The sequence below is a fragment of the Pollicipes pollicipes genome, unplaced genomic scaffold (genome assembly GCF_011947565.3).
Source record: "Pollicipes pollicipes isolate AB1234 unplaced genomic scaffold, Ppol_2.1 Scaffold_7231;HRSCAF=8579_pilon_pilon_pilon, whole genome shotgun sequence".
Taxonomy (NCBI): Eukaryota; Metazoa; Arthropoda; class Thecostraca; order Pollicipedomorpha; family Pollicipedidae; genus Pollicipes; species Pollicipes pollicipes.
The window spans coordinates 36,345,670-36,369,021 of NW_023597034.1; the positions used below are offsets into that span (position 1 = coordinate 36,345,670).

Genomic DNA, 23,352 nt, shown 5'->3' on the forward strand with positions numbered 1-23,352 from the left:
AAAGTTGTTATGTAGAGAAAACATTGTGCCGAAGGATCAGGAAACTGAAAGTTTATGTCAGGTTACGGTAAGTATTACCAACATTTTTTGAATGACATCCCCAGGTCTCCGTCTTTGGAGGGTATGTGCGATGTGCAGTATGCTTTCGTGACATAGATGTGGTGAAATAAAGGTCATGAATGTGATGAGCAATACCACATGTCACAGTTGCTCTATGTAACACGAAAACTCGGCAGCGGTGCACGCAGGTACTCAAAGATTCGAGAGCTTAAATGATCTTTTCATGTTTAACTTCAAAAGTTACTTTGCGTGACATTCATCTCATATTTACCAAACATGGCAATCATTCGTCAGGTCGCTATCACACAAGGTAAACAAAAAATATACATTCAAAACATCCCATTCTGTCCGTTCTGGAACCGTGTGTAATACATTAACTCGTATTTAAATCGAACTTAACTAAGATATATGTACATTACAACCCAAATAGTGTTTTTTAGCTAAATAAATCGTTGATTGAGTTGTGGACCCTCAGGATCATGGCCGTTCCACACGATGGGCTTCCAGTACACATGGAGAGTAGCGATGAAAATCGATAAAGGTTTTGATTCGCATCTCTGACTATGAATTATGAACTTGAGCAACCGCTAAGAAACGGGTGATCGATGCATCGTTGTCAAACACATATCCCTTTAAATGGTTATGTGCATAGCGAGGGACGTCTCAAAAAGTACGGGGGCGAAAACTAATGTTTGGAGTCGATTCCCTGCATGTGTCGCCTGGTATATAGGGGAGTCTGCTACCTTTTTGTGCTTCTCACGTGTTGTTAGATCAGACGAGTGTGATTTGATCAGTGATACTTTTTTCTCAAAATTCTTCTGAACAGCTCGGAACTTCTATTTGAAATAGCCGCTCCTGCAGGGTAAATCGCATTCTTCTCCTTGCTCACCATTATGAAAAAACTGTATTTCATTTGCGTTGCTCTTCAATCCACAAGCCAGGTCAATTTATTTCCAACAACTTTTTCGACGACTGTCTGCTGTGATGTTTTCAACATTCTAAACTGTCAAAATGTTTGTGCGCTTAAGGCTTCAAAAGCTTGAAGGGTTATTTAGTCAAAAAGCTGACAAAATTTAAAGACAAAGCACGAAAATTTTATCCCCGAATTCGAGGAAGCGTTCTACGACGGCTTCGATTCCTGCCTCATGGCGTTTACCACAGTCACTCTTTTCCTCACTTCGGCTTTGGGAATGGGAGTATCACATGATCCACAGTGACGCACTGGTTCAGACTTCGTCCAATGCGCTTCTCCGTAACAGACATTTGCCGCCCGCTGGGCCAATCACGAACATTCTCAAAGTCGCATCCGGCGGTTTCCATGGAAGAGACGTGATGCGGTTACAAAGCGTCGTCAGCGTAATTTGAACTCGAAAGTAATTGAGCGTGATGTCCTTTTATTGTCTTCACGGTGCTGCAGTGCCTATCCAATGCTATTATTGGACTTTACAGGCCCTGAGATTTCACTGGAGTGTGTTTTTGAAATGTTCCCTAAAGGTGAGACACTTCCCTCAAGCCGATTGGCAACATGGACCCTTTATAAGCCAGTCTCTCGCGCTGGCCCCAGACGGGCTGCCGCGCCGGAATTCGATGCAGCGCGACTTGGGAAATAGACGCTGCTCCAGTGGGGTGATCTTGGTGGCGTGATCTTGATGACCGTCAAGTGGTAATCTGGACCTGGATCTGGGTTGAAGGTTACAAAGCACGGGTCGTCTGAATCTCTTGCTGTGTGTGTCCCAGTTTATCCGAACATTCCACACTGCAGTGCCGTGCACAGTGCATCGATCCCTGGTTGAAAATACCGTGGAGTTGCGGCTTCACTTCCTCACGGCTGATCTCCAGATTCTAGGGAAATGAAATGCATATTCTGGATAGTCATAGCCTGGCGAATTGTTAACTGCTATTCGCATGGGGAGGAAGAGAGACGAGGGGAGTCACTCATATAAGATTTTCACCATCGGGCATGTGTGCAAAATTGATTCAAAGCCCTTACGTCAAAACTTGAAGTACAGGTTATCCTAGGCCAGGCTAGAAAAATAGCACATACAATAGCATAATGGCATAACACCGACTGACAGCATATCATTTGTTATTATGTTTCCGAATCAGTTCAGTTTTCACACACGCTTCTTCAGGGCTGTAGCTGGCTATTGGGTTCTGATATGAGCACTATGTCATGTAGCCAATTAAAAACGCACCAGGCCTGGTGACATTAAAATGACTTCATAGTTAAATCCCCATCGTGGTCATTGTGGCTTTACGGCGCACTCAGCTGCTGGGGCTATGTGGTATCGTCTGCCCCTCAGCCTGGCGGGAATGGCGGGCACCCCGGGAATACAATCCCGCACCACTGGTTTCCCAGACGCACTGCTTAACAGCAAGGCTCCGGTTTCCGCTACCGGTATCGGCTTAACAACAGCATACTGGTGCTCCTCGTAAACCAACCCGTTTTACTGTAACTGTTTCATGATGCTGAGACTTACAACTGGCTATGATTTACAGCTTTAATAACCGGCACAAAACAGCTCATGCCAGGTGATCTTGAGCTCCAGTGTGCCCACACGTCGCGTCGCGTTCGGTCGGGGCGTCAGAGGTCAGTTTGATGTACACGTCACCTAAAGCCACGCTGTTGCAGTGGACAATGTAGTGCTGTGCACTGTGGATTTCCCAGAATGGGGGCGTGCTGAACTGCTTACATAAGTTGACCATAACACGTGTCATAGTGGGGTCGGGGCTTTATTGCCCTTTTCACCTCGCGCGACCTTGAAGTTGCTCACGCCTTCGACGCATGTATATCTATCATACAAGTATTCGGTCCCATTTCAGTAGTAGTGAGGTGCATACAAGCCGCCTGAGGACAATACCGTCAATGTATTTCAAAATGACCTATTCTTAAGTTCAATGTGGGTTCTTAATGGACAAAAAAGCGCATCCAGGATATAGCTGGCGTCCTTACCCACCCTACCAAGCCAGTTTGGTTTCATGCGGTCATATTATTGCGACTGTGATGAAGAAGTTATGCGATTCAAAAGACATTTCACAATATCTGCCTTGCCTGTTACGTTAACACTTCTCTCCAGACGAATCGTGTGCTTGTCATGGGATTGTAAAATTCCAGTAAGTCTTCGTTGTTTGGGCCAAACCGATCGGCTGATTGGTTCCGGGTGGCTTTGGGAGAGAACGGGGACCGCTAAACATCGGCGGCAAATGGAAGATGGCAAACACGCCAGCAAATGTTGGGCTAACGCTGATGATCTCTGAAGCCGATGATCTCTGGAATTCCAAACGTGGCTTCACAGCCGTCAGCTCAGGCGCATATTATGTAACTCAAAGAAGCGGTGATCAGGGATCCAGAACCACGCATGAAAGCTTTCAGTACAATCAGTGCCACCCTACGGCCTGGCGCACATTCAACTGGTCCTTATGACGAAAGTTTCCTCTGAGAACTCCGAAACGGGTCGGACAGCGCAGGAGACTGTCTCTCCTTGGCCAAATCTTGATGACTCCGCAAGGGATCAGTGTAAGCTTTAAGCCTGGCTTGGGCAGATCAGTTTGTAATCCGAGCGTTTGACAGACACGTCCCCGTTACAACCTCGTACGGGCTGGTGAAGAGGAGGACAGCATCACACCATTGGGCTCTGCCCAAGAGTTAATGAAAAGAGCCGTTCAGATTTGAACCACGTGGCAAAATCGCGGGCAGGCTACGCCTTGACGAAACCCCTACATGCAAATAACTTTCTTTTTGGCGACACATCGAGCCGCCATCAACGGTCGCGAAGTAAGAGGTCATAAAAGCGTGACGTCGTGGGCCGAGCGAGCCACTTCGGATTTTCCATTGTTCATGTAAAACAATGCAAATGTATTACAGTGCCTGGGTCACCTGCTGCCGCCAATCAGGTCGGGCAAGCCGCCAAAGCCCGAGGAAGCCACGCAGTGCATGGCCTGTTTATTTCCCCCGGTGATGGCGGCTCGTCGGCGGCTGGGCGGCGGGAGTGGGGCGGGGGGGGGGGGGGGGGGCGCTGGGCTCGCGCGGGAGATTGCACGCAATGCCTGTGCAGTGCTGGTGCAAAGGATGCATGGATTACGAAAGTACAAGGGAAGAGCCTGTTCCTGGCGGCGGCATTATTTAAATGGGGTCGGCAGAATGTGACTTGTGCATGGTACAATGGATTCTTTGGTGCGATGGCTTTGTGTATACCACTGCGGTAGTGTCGTTGTCATACATTATTGCGTCAGCAGCTGCACGGACATGCGTGTGTTATTGGGGCTTTACGACACATTCAGCTGCTGAGGCTCTATGGCGTCTTCTGCCTCTCACCCTGACAGGAAGAGCGGGCACCGCGGGGAATCGAACACCGTTCCTCTGGTTTCCCAGACGCGCAGCGGTTAACGTGGACGCGCTAACCACTACACTACCGGCACCCCTGTACGGGCATCGTGGATGCGACTAAGGCAAATACAGACATCGCTTCATGTCTGGTAGATGATTACTTTTAGTACCGATGCTACTGAGTTAACAGCCGACTTGATTTATTCCAGTTGCAATGCATGTAACATGAAACTGTATCGTACAGAAATGAAATGCGCTCACTGTACGTGATGCCGGAGATAACATACAGTTTACATCGAGAACATCATTTTCGAAGTTGTTTTGCTGACCACCGCCTTTCAAAATGGGAAAGTTCGGCCTCATTCTCCAAGGGGACCATGGTCGTGGGCGGTGCGAAACGAATCTGATATACTCCAGTGCCTCCCAGCTGTGCGCTAAACTGGTTCGCATGCCGCCATTTCAAATGCGTAGGTATGCCTGTACAGAACACCCCCAGATGAGGCCAGGTAGCGGCGGCGCGAGCTATCTGGTGGGCCTGGACGTCGGTGCCCGCGGGCAGCAATTATCGTGTGATGGATGGGCGGCATGCGGGCGAGGACAGCGTTCGACGCAGAAAAACACAACGGCTCCGCATCGCATGATAACATCCGGCTCAGGCCCTGTCGGCAGTCGGGACGCGCGGCTCCGATGATGCGCCGCATTCTTTTGTCAGTCTGAGTGAGGAAATATCTGCATGAACCTATTTATTATATAATTTTTGCGGTTGGTCGTATAAGCTGATGGCAATTAGCGCGTTTTGACCGAGAGCATAAAACAAGATGTAGGAATCAACTCTTTAATATGCACAACTCGGAGGCAATCAAACCATCGGCATACATATTGAAGTAGCTAGATTACATGACCAGGCCTAAGACAACCAGTTATTCGCCTTCGCCGCGCTGCTACCTATAAATGGTAACAAATCCTGCGGATAATCCAGCTTGTTTTGGTATGCCGCATTCGATGCAAATATCACTTGTTTCGTGCGAGAGAGCATGATCATCTCTTGACGTCTGGGGATTGACGTGATTCCTCCCAGCAGCATTTCTAAGGCAAAGGAAAACACGCGTAATAATAGGTAATGCCGTGAGACACACCTTTCACATGTCTTGAACGGATTTTTCGATTTCGGGTCATGTTGTGCCCCGAGTGCTACGTTGTTTAAGAAGGCATGCCACCAATTTTACGCAAATATATCATTTATACAATTATTTCTACCTCCGGGAGATAGCTCATGATATATTGATGATCCATAGGCAGCAGATTCATTTGGCAGGTAAGTGAACTTTTTAAGGTCATTAGAGTTCAGTTACCTGCGGTGACTGTACCTGATTTTTCATTAATCGTTAGTCACTTCGTTTCACTTAATCCGAATTAGGAACACAATGACGTGCCTTTTTCTTGGAATGGCGCCTTTCTTTGTTGCAAAAAAGCTACCCTGAAGATGTCAAAGCGGACCGAGTTAAATTTCTGAGAAGTCAGGCTATCCACTGGATGTTTCCCTTTGCTGTGCGGTTGTGTAAATAGCTCACTTATCTCGGATATTCGTGTCCGTATCTTTCGGTCTTCTGCTTATTTATTTGAGAAAAATGCAACGCCCGAAAGCTGCTTAATCCCGCCTCTGAGTCATATCTGTCATATATCAGTTCACACAAACACATGGTGCGGGTTGAATGTCACATTCGTGTGAGCCAACGGCACGCGGTTCCACCGCAAAAATGTCAACAAAAAGTCTGCAAACTGGTTGATACTGCGATCGCTCGCATCCGTGCTTCTAGTGGACGCCAACCGGTGTTTACGTAAGTTCTTCAGTTCATTTGCGAGGAACATTATTGACATAGATAAGACAGTACCAATAGTCTTATTCCTCGGGGAAAAACAAAACAGGAGAATGATGAAATAGGTTGGTTTTCAATCCAAACCAATTTGTTTCTCCATTCTTCTGGTTTTCTCCGAGGAATAAGGATATTACTGCTGTGTTATCCAATCGGTGTTTCTGAAAGGGAACATAGTGTTTTTGTCTGAATTGAAGACCATGAGTCTGAATCAAGTTTCGAGTTCATCATGGTGTTTATGGCTCGTGAGCCTGAGTGTGAGTCCGTGAAGTTGAAAGATGTTTGAAGAAAGCGTCTGAGTCCGTAAACATGATACAGATCAGAGCACAACACCACCCAATTTTGAGGGGTTATGTTAGCTCGATCGATATCATACGCTTTCCATGAAGTTGACCTAGGATAATCTTGCGCGTACTCTCTGCATGTGCGACGGTAATATTGCTATCAAGCAAGGCATGCGTATACCAGCTCGGACGTTTTTGAATGCCTGACGTGGCGTAACATTACCTTACATAGCAGCTTCTTGACATGAATACATCCCAAATACTTTGATCGTTAATATAACCATTCTACAACTCGCACTAGAGTCCATGGTTTCCAAACCACTGCAAATTATCTGTAAATTTAAAATAAGTTATGTGTTGCTACCGCACACAAACGGCATGCACACATTACACCCAGTAACATAGCATGTGTGATCACGTGTGGCTCCTGAATACAAGAGCTCGAGTGAAAATAACACGCGTGTCCTTTTTGAATTTGGCGTGAAAGGAGCTTAAGTCCGAATTTGCTCCGGGAAGATTATGAGCATTAATACGGCTTATGGCACGAAACCGTGCCGGCTTCAGAACTGCTTGAGTACATTTGGCACACGCAGAGCTGTACATAGGAAGCTGAACGTCACCCTTTTCTACATGGTCGCCGCGCAAGGCTTTGAGAATGAGGTCATCGGTCAGCAAACTGATATGATAGGCACGTGAAACCAGGAGGGCAGCTAAAACAATATGAAATCCAAGAGCCTCAGGCCAATTAACCAAGCCTTGGACTGTTCGGGCTACCTTCGAAAAGGGGATGCACCAAAGAGAAATGTTCTAGCGAAGGAAGGATACTATGTCTTGAGAACTGTTGCAGTAGCCCGACGCTGGGATGCTCACTATCCGGTAAATCTAACATAAATGATTGGTGGAAATCTGCGTCACCCTGGCAATTGCGTAATTACACATTTCGTATAATTTCCTTATGCGTATTGTTCATCCATATTCCAGGAATATTCAGAGCCATACCACAAACTTTTTACGTGAAGCTTCATTGCCTGTCGACTACTATTTGCCTGGTGGGATGTGTTTAATCTCCCTGCCTCGGTCATTATCCCCATCTGACACGCGGGAGGCAACAGACCCTACATCTGGCGTCGCCTCTTGATTCCGGGTGTAACCATGTATCTGCGCCTGGCTCGTGTCACCCTCCCCCCCCCCCCCACTCCCTCCGGGAGGGCGGGATGGCCACGTGGCCGACCGCTGGACCGTGTCGGCCGCCCGCCTGTCTGAGGCCCCGTCTGCAGACGGCGCGAGCTCTGGATCGGACCGCTCCCCCGCCCTCCCTAGGGCGCCCCGCCACGCGTGCCGATGCTACTGTGCTGAACAGAAGCGCTATGTTACAGGCGTTGTGACAACGGGCCGCAGGGTGGGAGATCAGTGTGTGTGTGGGGGGGGGGGGGGGGCAAGGGTTCAGGATGTCCGGATATTGATTAGGGTTTGCGTGCGCCGCAGTGAAGTCAGCTCTGAACAACTGCGCATAACCCAAAATCACGTGATGTATTTGTGTAGCATGAAACAGTTACGTAAAACCTAAATCATGCATTTGCATAATCATAAATTTCAGTTTACATTTGCCTCTAGGGCCACTTACATGCAAACCGCTGTGTAGATGATTATCTTACCGCTATATACTTACTGCCCTATGTGCTTAGCATATTAGGAAAGGAAGGCGCTTGACACACAAGCACTCCTCCTTTTCAAACATTTGTGCAAAAAATTGCCCAGCATATTTATCGTACTGTAGATATTGCGCTCAAGGGCACAGCCTGGATTTTCTTCGTGGCGGGGTGTGGTGGGGGGGGGGGGGGGGGGCAGAGTTGGCGAAGCTTGGTGAGAACGCATCACGACGATTTTTAACTCTCTGTCGTAAGTCTTTATAGTGTAAAATATGAATACAGGCCTAAGGGAGGGAGGGAAGAGGGGAGGGGGCAGCTCATTTGCTGTATCCCTGACTGCGCCTACGATTGGTACAGTTTAGATGCATTTAGTGTCAACTAATGAAACGATTTCATTCAGTCCCCCCAGCATTCGCTTTTAAAGTTTAGCACACACCACGCGCACCACGGGCATTATGGAATCCGGATTATTCCTCTACGTTTCCAGGGTCTTTCATAAATCGTTTATCATGCGCATGAAATTGGTCATGGCGCATGTCTCATAACTGTCTCCATCCAGCGTTTTAACATTGCTGTAAAAAGATCAAATCATGTCATTGAAGTCCTGTTTCCTCATTTCTGATCCGTCCGTTTGCTTCGCTATTTCGCTGCTTCGACCAAGCGTACCGCTCATCTAAAAGTTTATGTCCCCACATTGTAAATATTGATTTTCAGCGTCGATGATTACTGAGATTATCATGGCTTTCCTCAAAGTCTTCCTGCGTTTCTCTACAAACTTTTCCGAAATTGTCGTCACTGGAAATGTCTAACGCAGTTTATTACAAAGATGGTCCAGCGTCAGGATGAAGGGCTCAGGGTCAGGACAATTTAACATTTCTTAACCTGGTCTGGAAGCTTGAAGTGAGGCTTTTCGGGCGCGTGAAAGAGCCCGCGCGGTAACAGAGCTTGCATGCCTTAATCGCTGTTGCTGCTGAGGTAACCATGGCAACCGGTGGCTTGCTTTAACTCAGAGTGACAGCTGAACTTTGAATTTAGACCGGAAGGCAAGGATCAACAAATGGTATATGGCCTTGCACGTGGTGCGCCACATGTGGCGTGAAGATGGCGCGGCCGAGCAGCTAGAGATGACGATCCGCGGCGCAGGGTGGCAGCGAACTTTTTGAAAAGGACGATGTAAAGATTTCGACAGAGGACGATAGCTGAGAAGTTAAAAAGCGGGGGTTAAAGGCAGAAAAGGAAGTTGGATTGACCAGGAGCGTAGCATAAACAGAGCAAAAGCACTGAGTACTAGAAAGTTACAATCAAGTGCCAACTTTAGCACTTGATCTTCATACTAGCTGTTTTGACAGAGATAACCAATGGTTCCGTTCGATCTACAAGGACAACACTTATTCTCCATCCAAAAAGGTGTTGAAACCAGAGAATTTGACGATTTTGAGGCAAATGAGACACCGGCACTACGAGCCGGGTCCCTTAATACGACCTTCGACCAGGCCTTCAGGTTCTTTGGGCCCCTCAGGAACTAAAGGGATAGGACACATGCCCCTGTGTCCCACCCCTTCCTGCGCCACTGCCCAGACAGCCCAACGCCGTCAGACAGACATAGCAACGCCAGCAATCAGCCGGGAAACGATCAATGTCGAGTTTTTCTAAATTGATGTGGAATATAATCTGCCACTTGAACCAGGCAATCTGAGGCGAAATTGATACATACGCAAAACACAGCTCGCGGTGACTAATATCCATCCAATAAAGGTGTGAATGTCATAGTACCTTGGTCGCAATCGCCCAACACGTTCCTCACTACAAATTGTCCGTTTTCATCTGTGAAAAATGTCACGCTCATTCGCCGGCTTGTCAAGAACTGGGTGGGGTTCGAATCTTCTAACGCGTCAAATGCGCAGCTTCGTTGTATACCACTCAACCATAGAACAATTTTAGGCTCCGTCTTTGGTCAACAGACCGAGGCACAGACTCTTAGTACCATAAACCTTGCATGCCCACGTATCGTTTCTGATGGTGTTTACGCGATATTACTTGTATAGGGTTCCAACATAAACCCATCAGCATATAGGAATCAATAACCAAGCCCTCATTCAATGGGAAATGAGACAAATTGGTCGAAATGATGGAGAATAGTCCTTAATATCTGAGACGGTAGACGAAGTTAGAAAAGCGCAGAAGTATGAGTGTTGGCAACATAAAGTACTTTCTATAAAGCGCTGTAGGCCATTTTGCGGATGCACAAGAATTGAGATAAAAATGTTAAAGAAAGACCGAGGTTTCAGCCTTCACAGCATAAAATATGATTTGCAAAGTACTGTAAGAGTGATGCAGTAGGCCTTGTTTGCGGATGGACAGTGCTTCGAACAAGACAATGCCTGTAAGTTTAATGCCATCTAATATCTTACCTGACTTTGGAAATAATTCCCAACGATGGTGTATGAATAATTGCTCGATTCAGCCCACAGGCAGAGTCCATACTAATGTTCCTAAGCGTTTATTTGTACGGGAGCATGTTTTGAAAGTCACAGCTAAGAGAAAGTAAGTAAAAGAACTCTTCCACGTCGTCAATCGATATTTCTTAAGACATTTATTGCAAAAATGCACCTCGACGCTCGGCACATTTTGAAAATGTACTTTTGGAAACACTTCTGATACGCAGAGTGGCGCGATCCATGCGGCAATGCTCAAATTGTGTGCAATTGTGTCATAGTAAGAAAGGGTGGTGGAGTGATCGCGACAGTACTGTTATGTGTCTTGCCACGTGCCTTGCGAATCTTTTGTCGTCCAAAAACCATCTTCTGTAGAAGCGTGCAAATAGGTAAAAGCCATACGCCCATTCTGGCCGGGGCTATACGGCCACAAACTATAGCGCTATCAATCTACACCGGGATTACGGGCACCTTAAACCCACATGTGATCGCGGCTGCAGGTAGAAAAAACACGGGTGCTGTTGGGCCAACTGTGTCATGCGCCATATGCCCAGATTCGAATGAGGACAGTCATCGGCTTCGGCAACTCGAAACGCTGTCATGGCATTTTCTAACCAGCCTCTGAGACGTTCACTACATTTTGCTGTGCACACCTAATGTCCCCAGATTAACTTACTCTTTACATATCATACGATGCGTGAGATAATTAGCGAACATATTGATTGTGGTCGACAGTGAATGGCCACTTGTACACAAGAACGCGTTTGTGAGTCAGCGCGACTGCATGTATGGTCTCAGTTGAGTCATTTCGGTCCCGCGTTGCCACGACCCCAGAATGCTCAGTCACACGCCCGCATCATTACATTCGCCGTGCGTAGGACCTCCGGCAGAAGCACTCGACTCAACAGCTGGTTCACAGTGGCAGAAGGCCGGCCGACGGGCGGGAGTTTTTGCACAGAGGGAATACGCGAATTTCCGGGAGTTAATGCTTTTGGCAATAGTGATGTATTTCGAAACACCGTCTCATAGGTGAGACGGTAGTAGTGGCCTTATTCCTCGGAGAAAAACCAAGATAATGGATATATAAATGGGTTGATATTCCGGCAACATGCGTTTATCGAAACAATAAGTAAAGTTAATTCAGAATTGTCTGCCGATGATCCTACTCGATTTTTTTGATTCTTTTTTAACAGCAAACCAGTTTTTACAGGACACCAACATTCAGTGAATTGAAAAAAAGCATTTGCCAGCCATTACCACGATCCAGTGCACATCTAAGAATTAGAATACGCGAAAATATGTGTACATGCAGACGAACTCAAGCAAACAGGCATTACGCACCACGCTCAATTTCAACTATGCTCGTTTTAGAGATCAAAGTCGTCTACAGAGTGTAGGACCGCCCAGACAGAAAAATAAGTGAATGTACTCTTATAAAACGTCAGCAACAAAATCTTAATGTACAGGGTTCATCATGGCCAATAAAGCGGACGTGATATGTGCCTTTATGCATGATGCGTGCTTGCTTAAAATCTTTACATGTGCAAGTGGTGCCTGACGCGTTATGTGCGATGCCTGTTCAATTGAAATCTCTTGCATGTAGAATTGACGCGCGTTGTGTGATGCCTATTTACTTCAGCTTGATTGCATGTTGAAATGAAGCATGATGCGTGATGCCTGTTTACTTGAATTCGTTTGCATTTACACGTATTTTTGCGTATTCTAATTCTTAGACATGCACTGTATCGTGGTAATGGCAATCGCTCTTTGTCTAATGCCCTTAATGTTGGTGTTCGGTAAAAGCTGCGGCGTGCTGTTCCACAAAAAAAACCTGAAAAATCGAGTAGAATCATCGGTAGGCAATTACAAAGTCACTTCTGCTATTGTTTCGAGAAAGGGATGTTGCCGAGATAGCAACCCATCTACACCTTCATTCTCCTGGTTTTTCTCCGAGGAATAAAGCTATTACTACTGTCTTATGTCTGTGAACAATGTTCCTCGCAAACGCACTGATCAACTTACGAAACACCGTCACCATGAATTGGGCACTACACCTGCATCATTTTGATGTCTTCCTCTCACGTGTTGACCTCTTCCTCTGACGCGTCGCGCAGAACAGGATCACATTTTACCGGGATGTTCTGCACTACCACCCAACCAGGTCCTTATGCCTTTTAAAACAGCAAAACCCAAAAATACTCACCACAAACCTTGAAAAGCATTATACCGTGGGCGACTTGTTTTAAATAAGAAAACTAGAGCTCACTTTTGCACGATGGAGCCGTTTTTGCCAGCCAGTTGGCCGCCATTGACACAGCATGCGATACGCGAGACAACTGCCACACGTGTGTGCTGAGCCCGACGGCGTGTTGGCATCTGCACATAGGCACCTAAAGGTGTGTCAGGACGATTGTATGCCGGTGTCTCAGTCGAAATAAGCCGTCAGCGCTTTATCATAAATATTTGGTCAAAATACATAAAACGATACACCATTGCACTCACCACTGAACGAGACACATGTCTGTTTAGATTAAGAGTTGCTAAGAGACGAAGTCTGGTGCATGTGAACATTCAAAGCTGAAAAAGGTAGATTTTCTGGAATAATTGACTTTTGAACTGGCATGAAGGTATATCTTCGTTACCTAATAACATAAAAGTTATTACCAATCGCGAGATCCCGTTGATACCAATTCACTTCTTCTTTCTGCCGGTTACAGCAGAGGGGTCGTGTTGACCCCCTATCAGTCCGCTTTTTCGAAAACAACGAATAAGGAAGAGGGTTAATCATCGTGGATATAGTTTACATCCGTGCCATTTTCGTGCCTTTCTGCCTTGTACACTTTGTTCCCGCGGCAGGGAAGAAACGAGAGCCGTTTTATCGCCGGCAAATAGGGTCCCGCTCGACGCATCGGTCATAAAGTATCGAATAGGGCTTCCGCATTCTACGTCCCCGCGAAAGCGCAGTGCGTCTGCGCCTTCCACTTCAGCTCGTTGTTCCTTCATGTTGGCAGTCAGCTGATCGTCGCTCTGCCATCACCACTCATTCAAGCATGACCATTAGTTAGTTGACCATAAAGGCGTTCGCCGATTTGACATTCAGCTTCTAGCTTATAGCCATGTTGGCACCGCTATTTACTCAAACGTGACCATCAAGCAGTTTATCACCTAGCCGTTTGACGATTTTAGCATTCCAGCGCTTTTACATGTCGTCATTTTGCAGTTCGTCATTTAATCGTTCGTTATTTGGACATGTAGACGTTTTGGTATGTCGCCATTTCGCAGTTCGCCATTGAGAAGTTCGCCAGCTTGACCTGTCGTCATTCTTTCGTGCCTCCATTTTGCAGTGCGCCATTCAGCCGAATCAACTTTTTAGCACGTCGACCTTTTTACATTTCGCCGATATGGAAGTTGACATTTAGCGGTCAATATAAGAGCATTCGGCAAACTGTGAGTCGACTCCTTGTCCGGACAGCGTTAAGATCTGCTCCATCTCACCCAACAACCTCTCTCCCTCCCTCCCCTCCCTCCCTCTGTATCTCTCTCTCTCTCTCTCTCTCTCTCTCTCTCTCTCTCTCTCTCTCTCTCTCTCTCTCTCTCTCTCTCTCTCTCTCTCTCTCTCTCTCTCTCTCTCTCTCTCTCTCTCTCTCTCTCTCTCTCTCTCTCCCTCTCTCTCTCCCTCTCTCTCTCTCTCTCTCTCTCTCTCTCTCTCTCTCTCCCTCTCTCTCTCTCCCTCTCTCTCTCTCTCTCTCTCTCTCTCTCTCCCCTCTCTCTCTCTCTCTCCCTGTCTCTCTTCCTGTCTCTCTCCCTGTCTCTCTCCCTCTCTCTCTCTCTCGCTCTCTCTCTCTCTCTCTCTCTCCCTCTCTCTCTCTCCCTCTCTCTCTCTCTCTCCCCCTCTCTCTCTCTCATCCCTTACCTTTCCTTTCTTCCTTTCTTGTTATATCGCCAACTCCCTCACTTCTTCGTCAAACCCTGTCTGCCCCCATCGTCTTCCATGATATGTGGCTTTATCTGACCACCGGCTGCCAACAGGCACAATGATCCCTCGTTCGGGCGGCGACTTCGCCTACATCCACGAGTCTTTCGGCCCGCTGCCGGCCTTCCTCTTCATCTGGGTGGCGCTGCTCATCATCATGCCGACCGGCAACGCCATTCAGGCGCTGACGTTCGCCTACTACATCCTGCAGCCCATATACACCACCTGCCACCCGCCAGATGATCTGGTACGCCTGGTGGCCGCCATGGTGATATGTGAGTATTGCAGGGGCAAATCCCGTGGTGCTGTGTGAGAACTGCACTAGCAGCCTCTGCTTTATAAGTGCCTTGATAGTGGCCGCTATCGTCATGTTTGTATCCTGTTCTGGAAAGTATGGTCCTCTTTGAGTAGTTAACCGTCCACAAGGGATATATATGGGCGTTGTGCCGTAAGCCATGTCGCCTTGTGAATGCTGGACTGATAAACCCCGTGGTTGCTGTCGTTACTAGATTGGTAAGCGCCCTAATTGATGCGAGTTTTATACGGGCAATCTGACAGCACAGCGAATGCAACATTGCATAGCTGGTGCCGTGATCGCATGTTAAAGGTGACCTGGTGAAAAGCATGAATGGACGCGAACGATAGATTTCGCTATCATTATATGCACGAATGCTGAACGATTGGTCACTACGTCTAAAGCGAGCGTCGGCAACCCGCGGCAGTCAATGCCCGATAACGGTCAACGGCCGCCAGCAATCCACGCTCGGTGGCAGCGGACGCGGGGCCGGCGGGAGCACGGTTCGGCGCCGATCGCCGCCGCGGCGTGGCGTCGTCACGCGTACAAACAAGCTCGTTGAGACCGCGATCACGGCTCGCCTTCGCACGGCCGGCCGGCCAAACGGCGCTGATGGCCGCCGCGTCACTTCTTGTTGAGATCGAGCTGTGATGAATTGCCGCGAATTCGGCCGCCGCCGGCTGCACGCTGCCCTTGCACGGAGCTGGTCAGGCTGCCCTTGCACGGTGCTGGCCGGCTGCCCGCGACCGGCGCCCACTGCAAGGACCGCGTCTGGGAGGCGCCGGGCGCGCCGCCGGGGGCCACCGCCCGGCCAATCGGTGGCCGCTGGGTACTCGGTGCGTGCGCACGGAACGGGTCGAATTTCCAGGGGGGGGGGGGGGGGGCAGGGCATGGCGAGCGTGTCAGAGCGTATGACGGTTCGAAATGTTTTAGAATGTTCACGGAAGGGGGTTACCTTCTTGCATGTATACTATGGAACGCAGTTCTGTAACATTCATGGATGCCTATGCAGAATTATTTATGGTGATGGTGCAACGTGGAAATGTCATTGCTCAGTGCGTGTGCGAAGTGGTCTCGCTGACATGACATGTTGAAGACGAAACTCCCGATTCACTTGTCATAACACGCGTGATGGAGCATGCAGCGTGGAGACTGTTCTGACCATTCTGTGCGCAATGCTTGACCTTAATCGTTGCACACTGTTTTCATTGGGCTGTTGCAAACATTTAACACACGCCCGGGGCGCGGAAAAGGCAAAATCAGACGCCTGGATTTTGTGAAGGCCTACATGCCAAGGAAACTGATCTATTTTTGTTTTCCTTGAAATGCCAGCATCCCAGCGTGTTGTTTTTAAAACAGTCATGATATCTGCCCACAGCATGGAAGCTATTAGCCAATATTATTACAGGCGACAAAGAAAATAGTGTTTGTCCTGATGTCGCATACTTGAGTCTTGACTTGCTCATTACATGCTTTCTTAACCACACCGGTTCTGGCTGAGCGCATTGCACTTACTTTCAAACGGATGATATCTTAGAGCAAATACCCGAGCAAAATTGCAGGTTATTTGGCTTGTTTTTTTTCTACTTTACAGAGGCAGCATTTGTTGCTTTGATTTAGAAACAAGTAGCTTTCTACACAAACAATTTTCTTGAAGCCCTAAGTCACTTGATTGTTTTTCATTTCTAGACATAACAGCTTCTGAAATGGTTTGAAAAGCATGCACATGGCCCAAGCTCATTAGAGCACTCGTGCTTTGCAGAGGCCTTTAATGTGCGTGTTAAACAAATAGCAAAAACAGCTCTGCCCAGCATCTCTGGAACAGGCAGTTTGCGCAATATGTACAGTGATGTCTGTTCTGTGTTCGCCAGGTTTCCTCACATTCATTAACTGCTACAACGTCAAGTGGGCATCTATGGTTCAAGAAATATTCACTGGTGCCAAAATCATCGCTCTCATTATCATCATAGCGGCCGGTAAGTTCTCAAGGGCTCAGGGACCCCCCTCTTAGCTTATTAAATCAATGCATGCTGTTGGACGTTCCGGTCCACTCGGCAGCGAAAAAGAGTCACAGGAAAACACTTTGTTATATCGTGTATTCATTAGATATACGACAGGGTGTTGCAAAAACGGATGAATGAAGGCACCCATATATGGTAGCATACCATGCACGTTAATTATTGGCAGGAGAATATCATGGTGTGAGATGAGCTTCACCTCTCTATGAGGCTTCCGAAACTACCTCTTTACCTTGTCTAGATTTCATTGATGGTACTAACCACAATCAGAAATGACAACACTTTTACATAAACAGCTCCAAAACGACAATGGTGGTCTCAGGGATGATCACTTTTGAGATTGGCACAATGTATTGTTTCTTATTTCATCCAACGCTGATCAGATTATGATGATTGGTAACCTGGCTTGTAATACCGGAGACAAATATTTCAACACACTGTTCACTTAGTTTTGCAGTAAAGGATGTAGAAATGCTAACTAAGAGGGTAAATTTGATTGTTATTCGATGTCTTGCGTTTGTGCCTGTGCGCACATGCTACCAGTTAGCTAAATGGAATATCAGACGCCCAATGGTCATGTAAGCTGACTTTGTTTTGTGGCCACCTGTTAATTATGTTATTTGCGAATAAGATTGCTTTGTGGAGCATACCCACTATTGCCCTCGACGGAGGCTAACCATGGCAGTCAGAATAAATTGTTCAAAGTGATTTGAGGTGTTCTGTTGTGTGTATTGTGAACAATCTGACACAAATAAATTAAACCAAAACGCTACTTAAAGCCAGCCAAAAATACGCTTTATCAAGTTTTTATCAAAGCTGCTGCTGCCAAGAAATAGGCGAGGTGAGTTGAAATGATGTTCAACATATGGGCTATTCTAAGCTCGGTTAAGCTGGTTAATTGCATGACAAGTGGCAGTAGGAATTTTGTAATAGTCAGTGACTCACAAATGCTGCTGTGATACAAATAGGTTAGCCGGGATAAGATGAAGTGAGACTTCTTCAGGTTAGGCTTAGTACGATGGATTTTATTGAAAAAGCATTAGTATCTTGCTAGAAACAATGGTATCCTAGTTGTATTTCCTGACCACATCTGAAGAGAAGCCAGAGTTACGTCTGTTGTGTTTGACTTGGTGATGTGTTAATGTGCTGTTGTCCTAGGCTTTTTTGTTTGAATGTTTTACGCTTGTTGTATTTTTTGTTGTTGTGTTGTTGAATTCCTTTGCTTTGTTTTGTGGTAAAAAATCCTATGGAAGTTAGGTGCAAAGTACCGCATCAAAACATTGGTGTTACATAGTTTTTGATGCTGATCACAATGTTATGAAATAACTATTCTTTAATGTCTTCTGTTTACTTAAATGATCTATAATGTTAAAAACCAAAAGTTTTGTCATGTTTATGATATTACATCCATGCCAACTTGGAACGTTGTCTTTGTTTGCTGAGACATCTTTCGCTGACGCATAAGTTCCAGCTTATTTGGATCGAATTTTTCACTCCCGTACGGTTTTTTTGCAAGATAGTTTTTCACTCCTACCCTAGTTCAAAAGCGATTCTAGTTCACTGTGAGACAATCTTGAGTGGTGCGTTCACCTTAAGTAGCCTGCTATTCGTCTTAGATGTCGCCCAACAAACCGGTCTTTTACACGCCTCTGCATGTTTTGGAAACTTCCCTATTGACAGGCTACGTATAAAAATCCAAACACACCCCACACCCTAGACAGCTTAAAATGCAATTGCAAAAGAACACGCAAGAGGAGGAGAGAAAATGCGAGGAGACATTAATATGATTTTTTCTGATGAAGATACAGTGAAAAGGACTGCACTTAAGATAGACATAACGTATGTGCCGAAGAGGTTTGACGTAGTCAAACATGACAGGCATTTATGGCGTGCACAGCTTTACATAGCCGTACGCAGACGTCATTAGATATGCCTAGGCGTCTTATTTCGTACTCGCCTGCAGCACAGTCTACCGTTTCCGACCGTAATTGCATGATTGTATCCAGCGCATCAGACTGCTGAGCGTATAAGTAGGTGCTTGACCCAGAACTGACTCGTTAATGCTAAAACTGCCCACGGATCCGGGATGCATTAGCAGTAATGTATTACCAGTGTTATTACCTACTTATGACTGGCAATAATTCGGCTGCAAAACATTGGATTTTGAAAGTGCAAGTTTCATCACCATCCGAGTTCTTCAACTAATCCCTCCCAGGCCATCATCTGCAAATATAACATTTGGTAAGGAATGCAGAAACTGTAACCAGACGGATATCTACGGGATCTAATACAGCGCCAAAGGAAGAAGGTGCATGTTCACCACGGCCGCTATCATGGCCGTGGACAGCTCGCTGTTGTATCACTTATGTCTGTTCCGATTGCAGGGGCGTACGTTCTGGGCACGGGCGATTTCAGCAAATACCAGCAACCGTTCGAGGGCACCCGGCTGGACCCGGGCAGGATCGCGCTCGCTCTGTACTCGGGCATGTTCTCCTACGCTGGCTGGTGAGAGCACAGAGGCATGGCGCCCCATACTGCCGCCAGGGACGAAGCCGAAGGGACGGCCGACGCGACCTTGGCCCCCTTCTGAGTCAAGAGTTTTGCAGTTGGTATTGGCTGACTTCGCAGGGAGTTCAAGCTCGCAGGATTCGGAGAAAATATGATGCTCCCTTCAGGAAAACTGCGGCTACTTACCTGAACTACCCCAGGGTGTTTGGCGTTCGCGCAGCCTGGGAGGGTGTTGAGGGGCTGTGGAAGAGCATGGCGGTTGACGGCTGACTGTGGTAATGCGCTTCAGTGTCAGTGGGCTAGAGTTTCAAATATTTCATTGTCTAGCAAGGCGTGCAGCGGTGACAGCAGAATCATGCAGAATGAAATAGAGGGGAATCCACTTCTCAAACGTATCCCTCCATTCAGATTCTGGGGAGTGTGTAGGATGATTACCACATTTTCCCTACGCTATCAGAATGGTCCCTTACGTCATCAGAACGGTTCTTTCGTTACCAGAATGGCTTCTTCAAATGCTCGGATGGCTCATGTCCAATATGAAAAGAAATGAAGCCGACGCCAGGACATCATCCCAGAAGCAATGAAATAGTGCCCATTAAAAGTGCCCGTTAGTGCCCGTTAAGCAGGCTGTAGGAAATTTAAGCCACTTATTGCTTTTTCCGCACTTATCTTTGATGCCTCTCAATAGCAGGGGTGAAAAGGACTTGAAATCGTTGCAAAATATATCCACATGCGATAAACCACAAAAACAAGGACAAAGTAAATGCAAAGCGGTATAACCATCAAACACTTTCGTTTTGGGGGTTCACTTGCACTTAAGTGTCATTTTTCGGCCATCAAACACAGAATGGTGGTTAAAACTAGACCAATAAAACTAACTGATAAAGGCATACTTTAAAATAACCAGCCTAAAGTGTAGTGTAGTGTGTAGTTTCCTGTTCGGCTGCGGGTTGGGGGGGATTGTGCCTTTTAACCAGGGCTGCAGTTTCCTATTAATACTTATAATTTGTGTCCCTTATTTTTCAATTTTCATAGCTATTAGGGAATACGCCTCCAAAACTAATTCTGAGAAATTACAATCCTGGCCCCAACAGGGAAGAGAAAGTGCGTCAAATCTGGGGAGAAAATTGTTCGAAATGCATTTCGGAAAGGCTAAGCTATTTCTGTTCCTGCACCCACCCCCTTGCCTCCCTTACTCCTACGTATTTTGCAAAACTGCATCCCTGCATTTATCGATCACATGGTTCTACAAGCACCTGAAACAATATCACTCTTGGTTTTGTGACGTCATCGTACAATCAGCTGGAAGCGTTGGCGACCTTCACTATCTTCACATAATCATTGCTGGTGCAGCATTCGCGTTTCTCAACCCGATTCCAATTATTTGAAGAAAACCCCGTGAACGATTAGCATCAACAGGTCCAAGCAACACTTCTTGAAAACTTCTAGCACTTTCATTCAGCTTTAAATGCGATATGGCGGCAACTACAAGCGTTTTATCTCACGTCTGTCCGCTGGTCAGTACGTGAAGTCTGAGGTGCAAGGGGGATGTGAGAGGCCTACACCAGCGATGCTCAGCCTGTTACCTCAAAGCAACTGTTCCTCTCAGCAGCAGGAAGCCCCGTATAAATTCTTAACATGTGTCGCTCCAAAGACCTCCGTTTGTCTCTGAAGCTCCATCTAGGGTATCTACAAACAACAGTCCTCCTGGACCGACAAGGCTTTCTAACGCTATTACCTTAAAAATGGGCGATTAGCTGCGTTCTTCTGGCCAGCCTCCTTCTCATGACGTGGACGTAACCAACAACACTGAACCCAGCCTTGCACTGAACCCAACGCAATACCGCGTGGTGAACAATCGGGCCATCTGTCTCACATAGCATGGCGCTTTAAAACGTTGCGTAGCAAGCTGATAACGTTCGTCGTAAGATGCTGTCGCCAGACACAATTCTTACGACTAATAGTAAGGCTAGTTATTTGGTATTTTATACTGTTTAGTATGTGAAGTGAATCTTGGCTGACAAATTTGTGAAAAGCACTGATCTGATTGGCATTGGAAAAGCAAGTGTCATCACTGATCTGTGACGTCAGCACTGATGCAGCATAGCTTGTTGTATGCTTCTGCCACCTGCCAAAAACTATCGTGATTAAAGCTACTATGTTTGGCAGCTTCTTATGGTTCAACCTGCTCATACAGAGAAACGCCAACGTTTCGACTTGTACTCTACACATGCTTACTCTGCAAGCGTTAGCGAGTACAATCCAATGCTAAGCCTAGGGTGTCGTCTGGCTGGTATGATCTCTTGTAATTTGGCTGGTCTGTCGAAATTTGTTTTCATTTTCGCAGTTTTGTCACCAGCTGGTTCGCAAAAGTGTCAGCTTCTGTCACTAATCTTATGCGCGGTAAAGCAGAAGCTGCTTCACCGCTGCTCAACAGCCAGGATGGGCTGCTGTTTAGACTTGGCCGGATGGGTCGTGGAGTGTCGCCGGCGCTGTGTGCACGGAGTTCACATAGTTGCGTTATTACGTCAGTGTGTGCACCATGCCATTTTGACGGTCACAAACATGATTCAGAAGCTTACACCAATCTTTTGACGACCACAACAATGTGATATTCTTGATACCAACGTAATGGCGCGGACCACAGCAATCCAGGATTCTACGGCAGTTGGTTACACCCTCTTAAACTTCCTCTGAGCTTCATGCATGAATGCTAGTCATCTTCAGCAGATATGTCAAATGGCCGCTGACGTTATTGCCTGTGGTCGGTGGCTGATCTGCGTAATGCTTGAAACATCGCAATATGTCGACTTCGTTGCGAGCCTGCATGCAATGTCCGGGTAAGCAGACCCGGCTCGCAGGACACAGTCATCAATCCTTCTCCCGTTCTGTGCCTGCGGTCCGGACAAAAGCCTCGGCTGATTGCTTGGTGAGCGATCCCAGCGCGATGCAACGTCTGGCAGTGTCCAGTCCACGTGCCTGCCATGCTTGAGGCCAGCCACGGATCCACCCGACATGCCAGGGTAAACACGGCAGACATTAACCTACATCAGCAGGCGACCAGTCGAGGCTCGATGGCCACTGGGCCGTGGAACCCACCCACAGCTCCACCCACAGCTCACGGCACACATGTCCTTACTTTGGACGAGTTGAGCAGAGGGTTAGTGTCTACTTCGTAGGCTTAATGAACCCCGCTATGCATGACCAGTAATTGTGCCTGCTAACTTTTTGTAAAATCAGATGATCTAGGTGTGTTTCACTCGGTGTTGCTGTTGAAAAACCTCAGTCCACAGTTGAACTTCGTCACTGACCGACGGTATTTTTGAAAGAAGCGCAAACTAATTTTTAGCCGCTGTTCAGTTTATGGTGGTATTCAGATGATGTGTGCACGTCCTGGTCCATGTTATCGCAATCTGATCTGGTTTGGAGACGTCTCTCCTGAACTGTTTCACTTCAGATCATTTTCCCCAGAATATCCTGAATTGCACAGTGAGAATTTAGGGTCTACCGCATGAAGGATTTGTGTCGCCACCTTGGACGTACTGTGCGACATGCGTCGTCACGAATTAATTATGCCTTGGTGTAACTGAACCACGTGCAACGTGCTTATGCCAGCAACTTGCTTATGCACGTTGGTGACATAGAACGATTGTGTGACATATGGAGCGTACTTTTTCAATTCAATGACCTGTTATGTTAACCTATTTCATGATTATTTGTGGGCCCCTTTTGGTTGTAAAATTGCAATTGTGCAGGCATGACGACACGCAGGTATAAATTTTACTTGGCTCTTTATCCCTTTGCAGGAACTACCTAAACTTCGTCGTGGAAGAGCTCCAGGATCCGTTTAGGTAACTATACGTGACTCTTTAGAATATAGGCTGAGTGCTCACACATGTAGAATGCAGCCTGGTGATAAAATGCCAATG

At 46.9% G+C, this 23,352-nt stretch overlaps 1 protein-coding gene across 1 annotated transcript in view; it reads left to right on the forward strand.

The window, feature by feature from the left end:
- mnd (L-type amino acid transporter minidiscs) overlaps window positions 1–23,352 on the forward strand; it is a 35,530-nt gene that overhangs the window by 3,691 nt on the left and 8,487 nt on the right. The window contains exons 2-5 of the mRNA XM_037232941.1: window positions 14,659–14,877; window positions 16,769–16,873; window positions 19,300–19,420; window positions 23,230–23,274. Of these exons, the coding sequence (XP_037088836.1) occupies window positions 14,659–14,877; window positions 16,769–16,873; window positions 19,300–19,420; window positions 23,230–23,274 (490 nt within the window). The remainder of the gene's footprint in view (window positions 1–14,658; window positions 14,878–16,768; window positions 16,874–19,299; window positions 19,421–23,229; window positions 23,275–23,352) is intronic.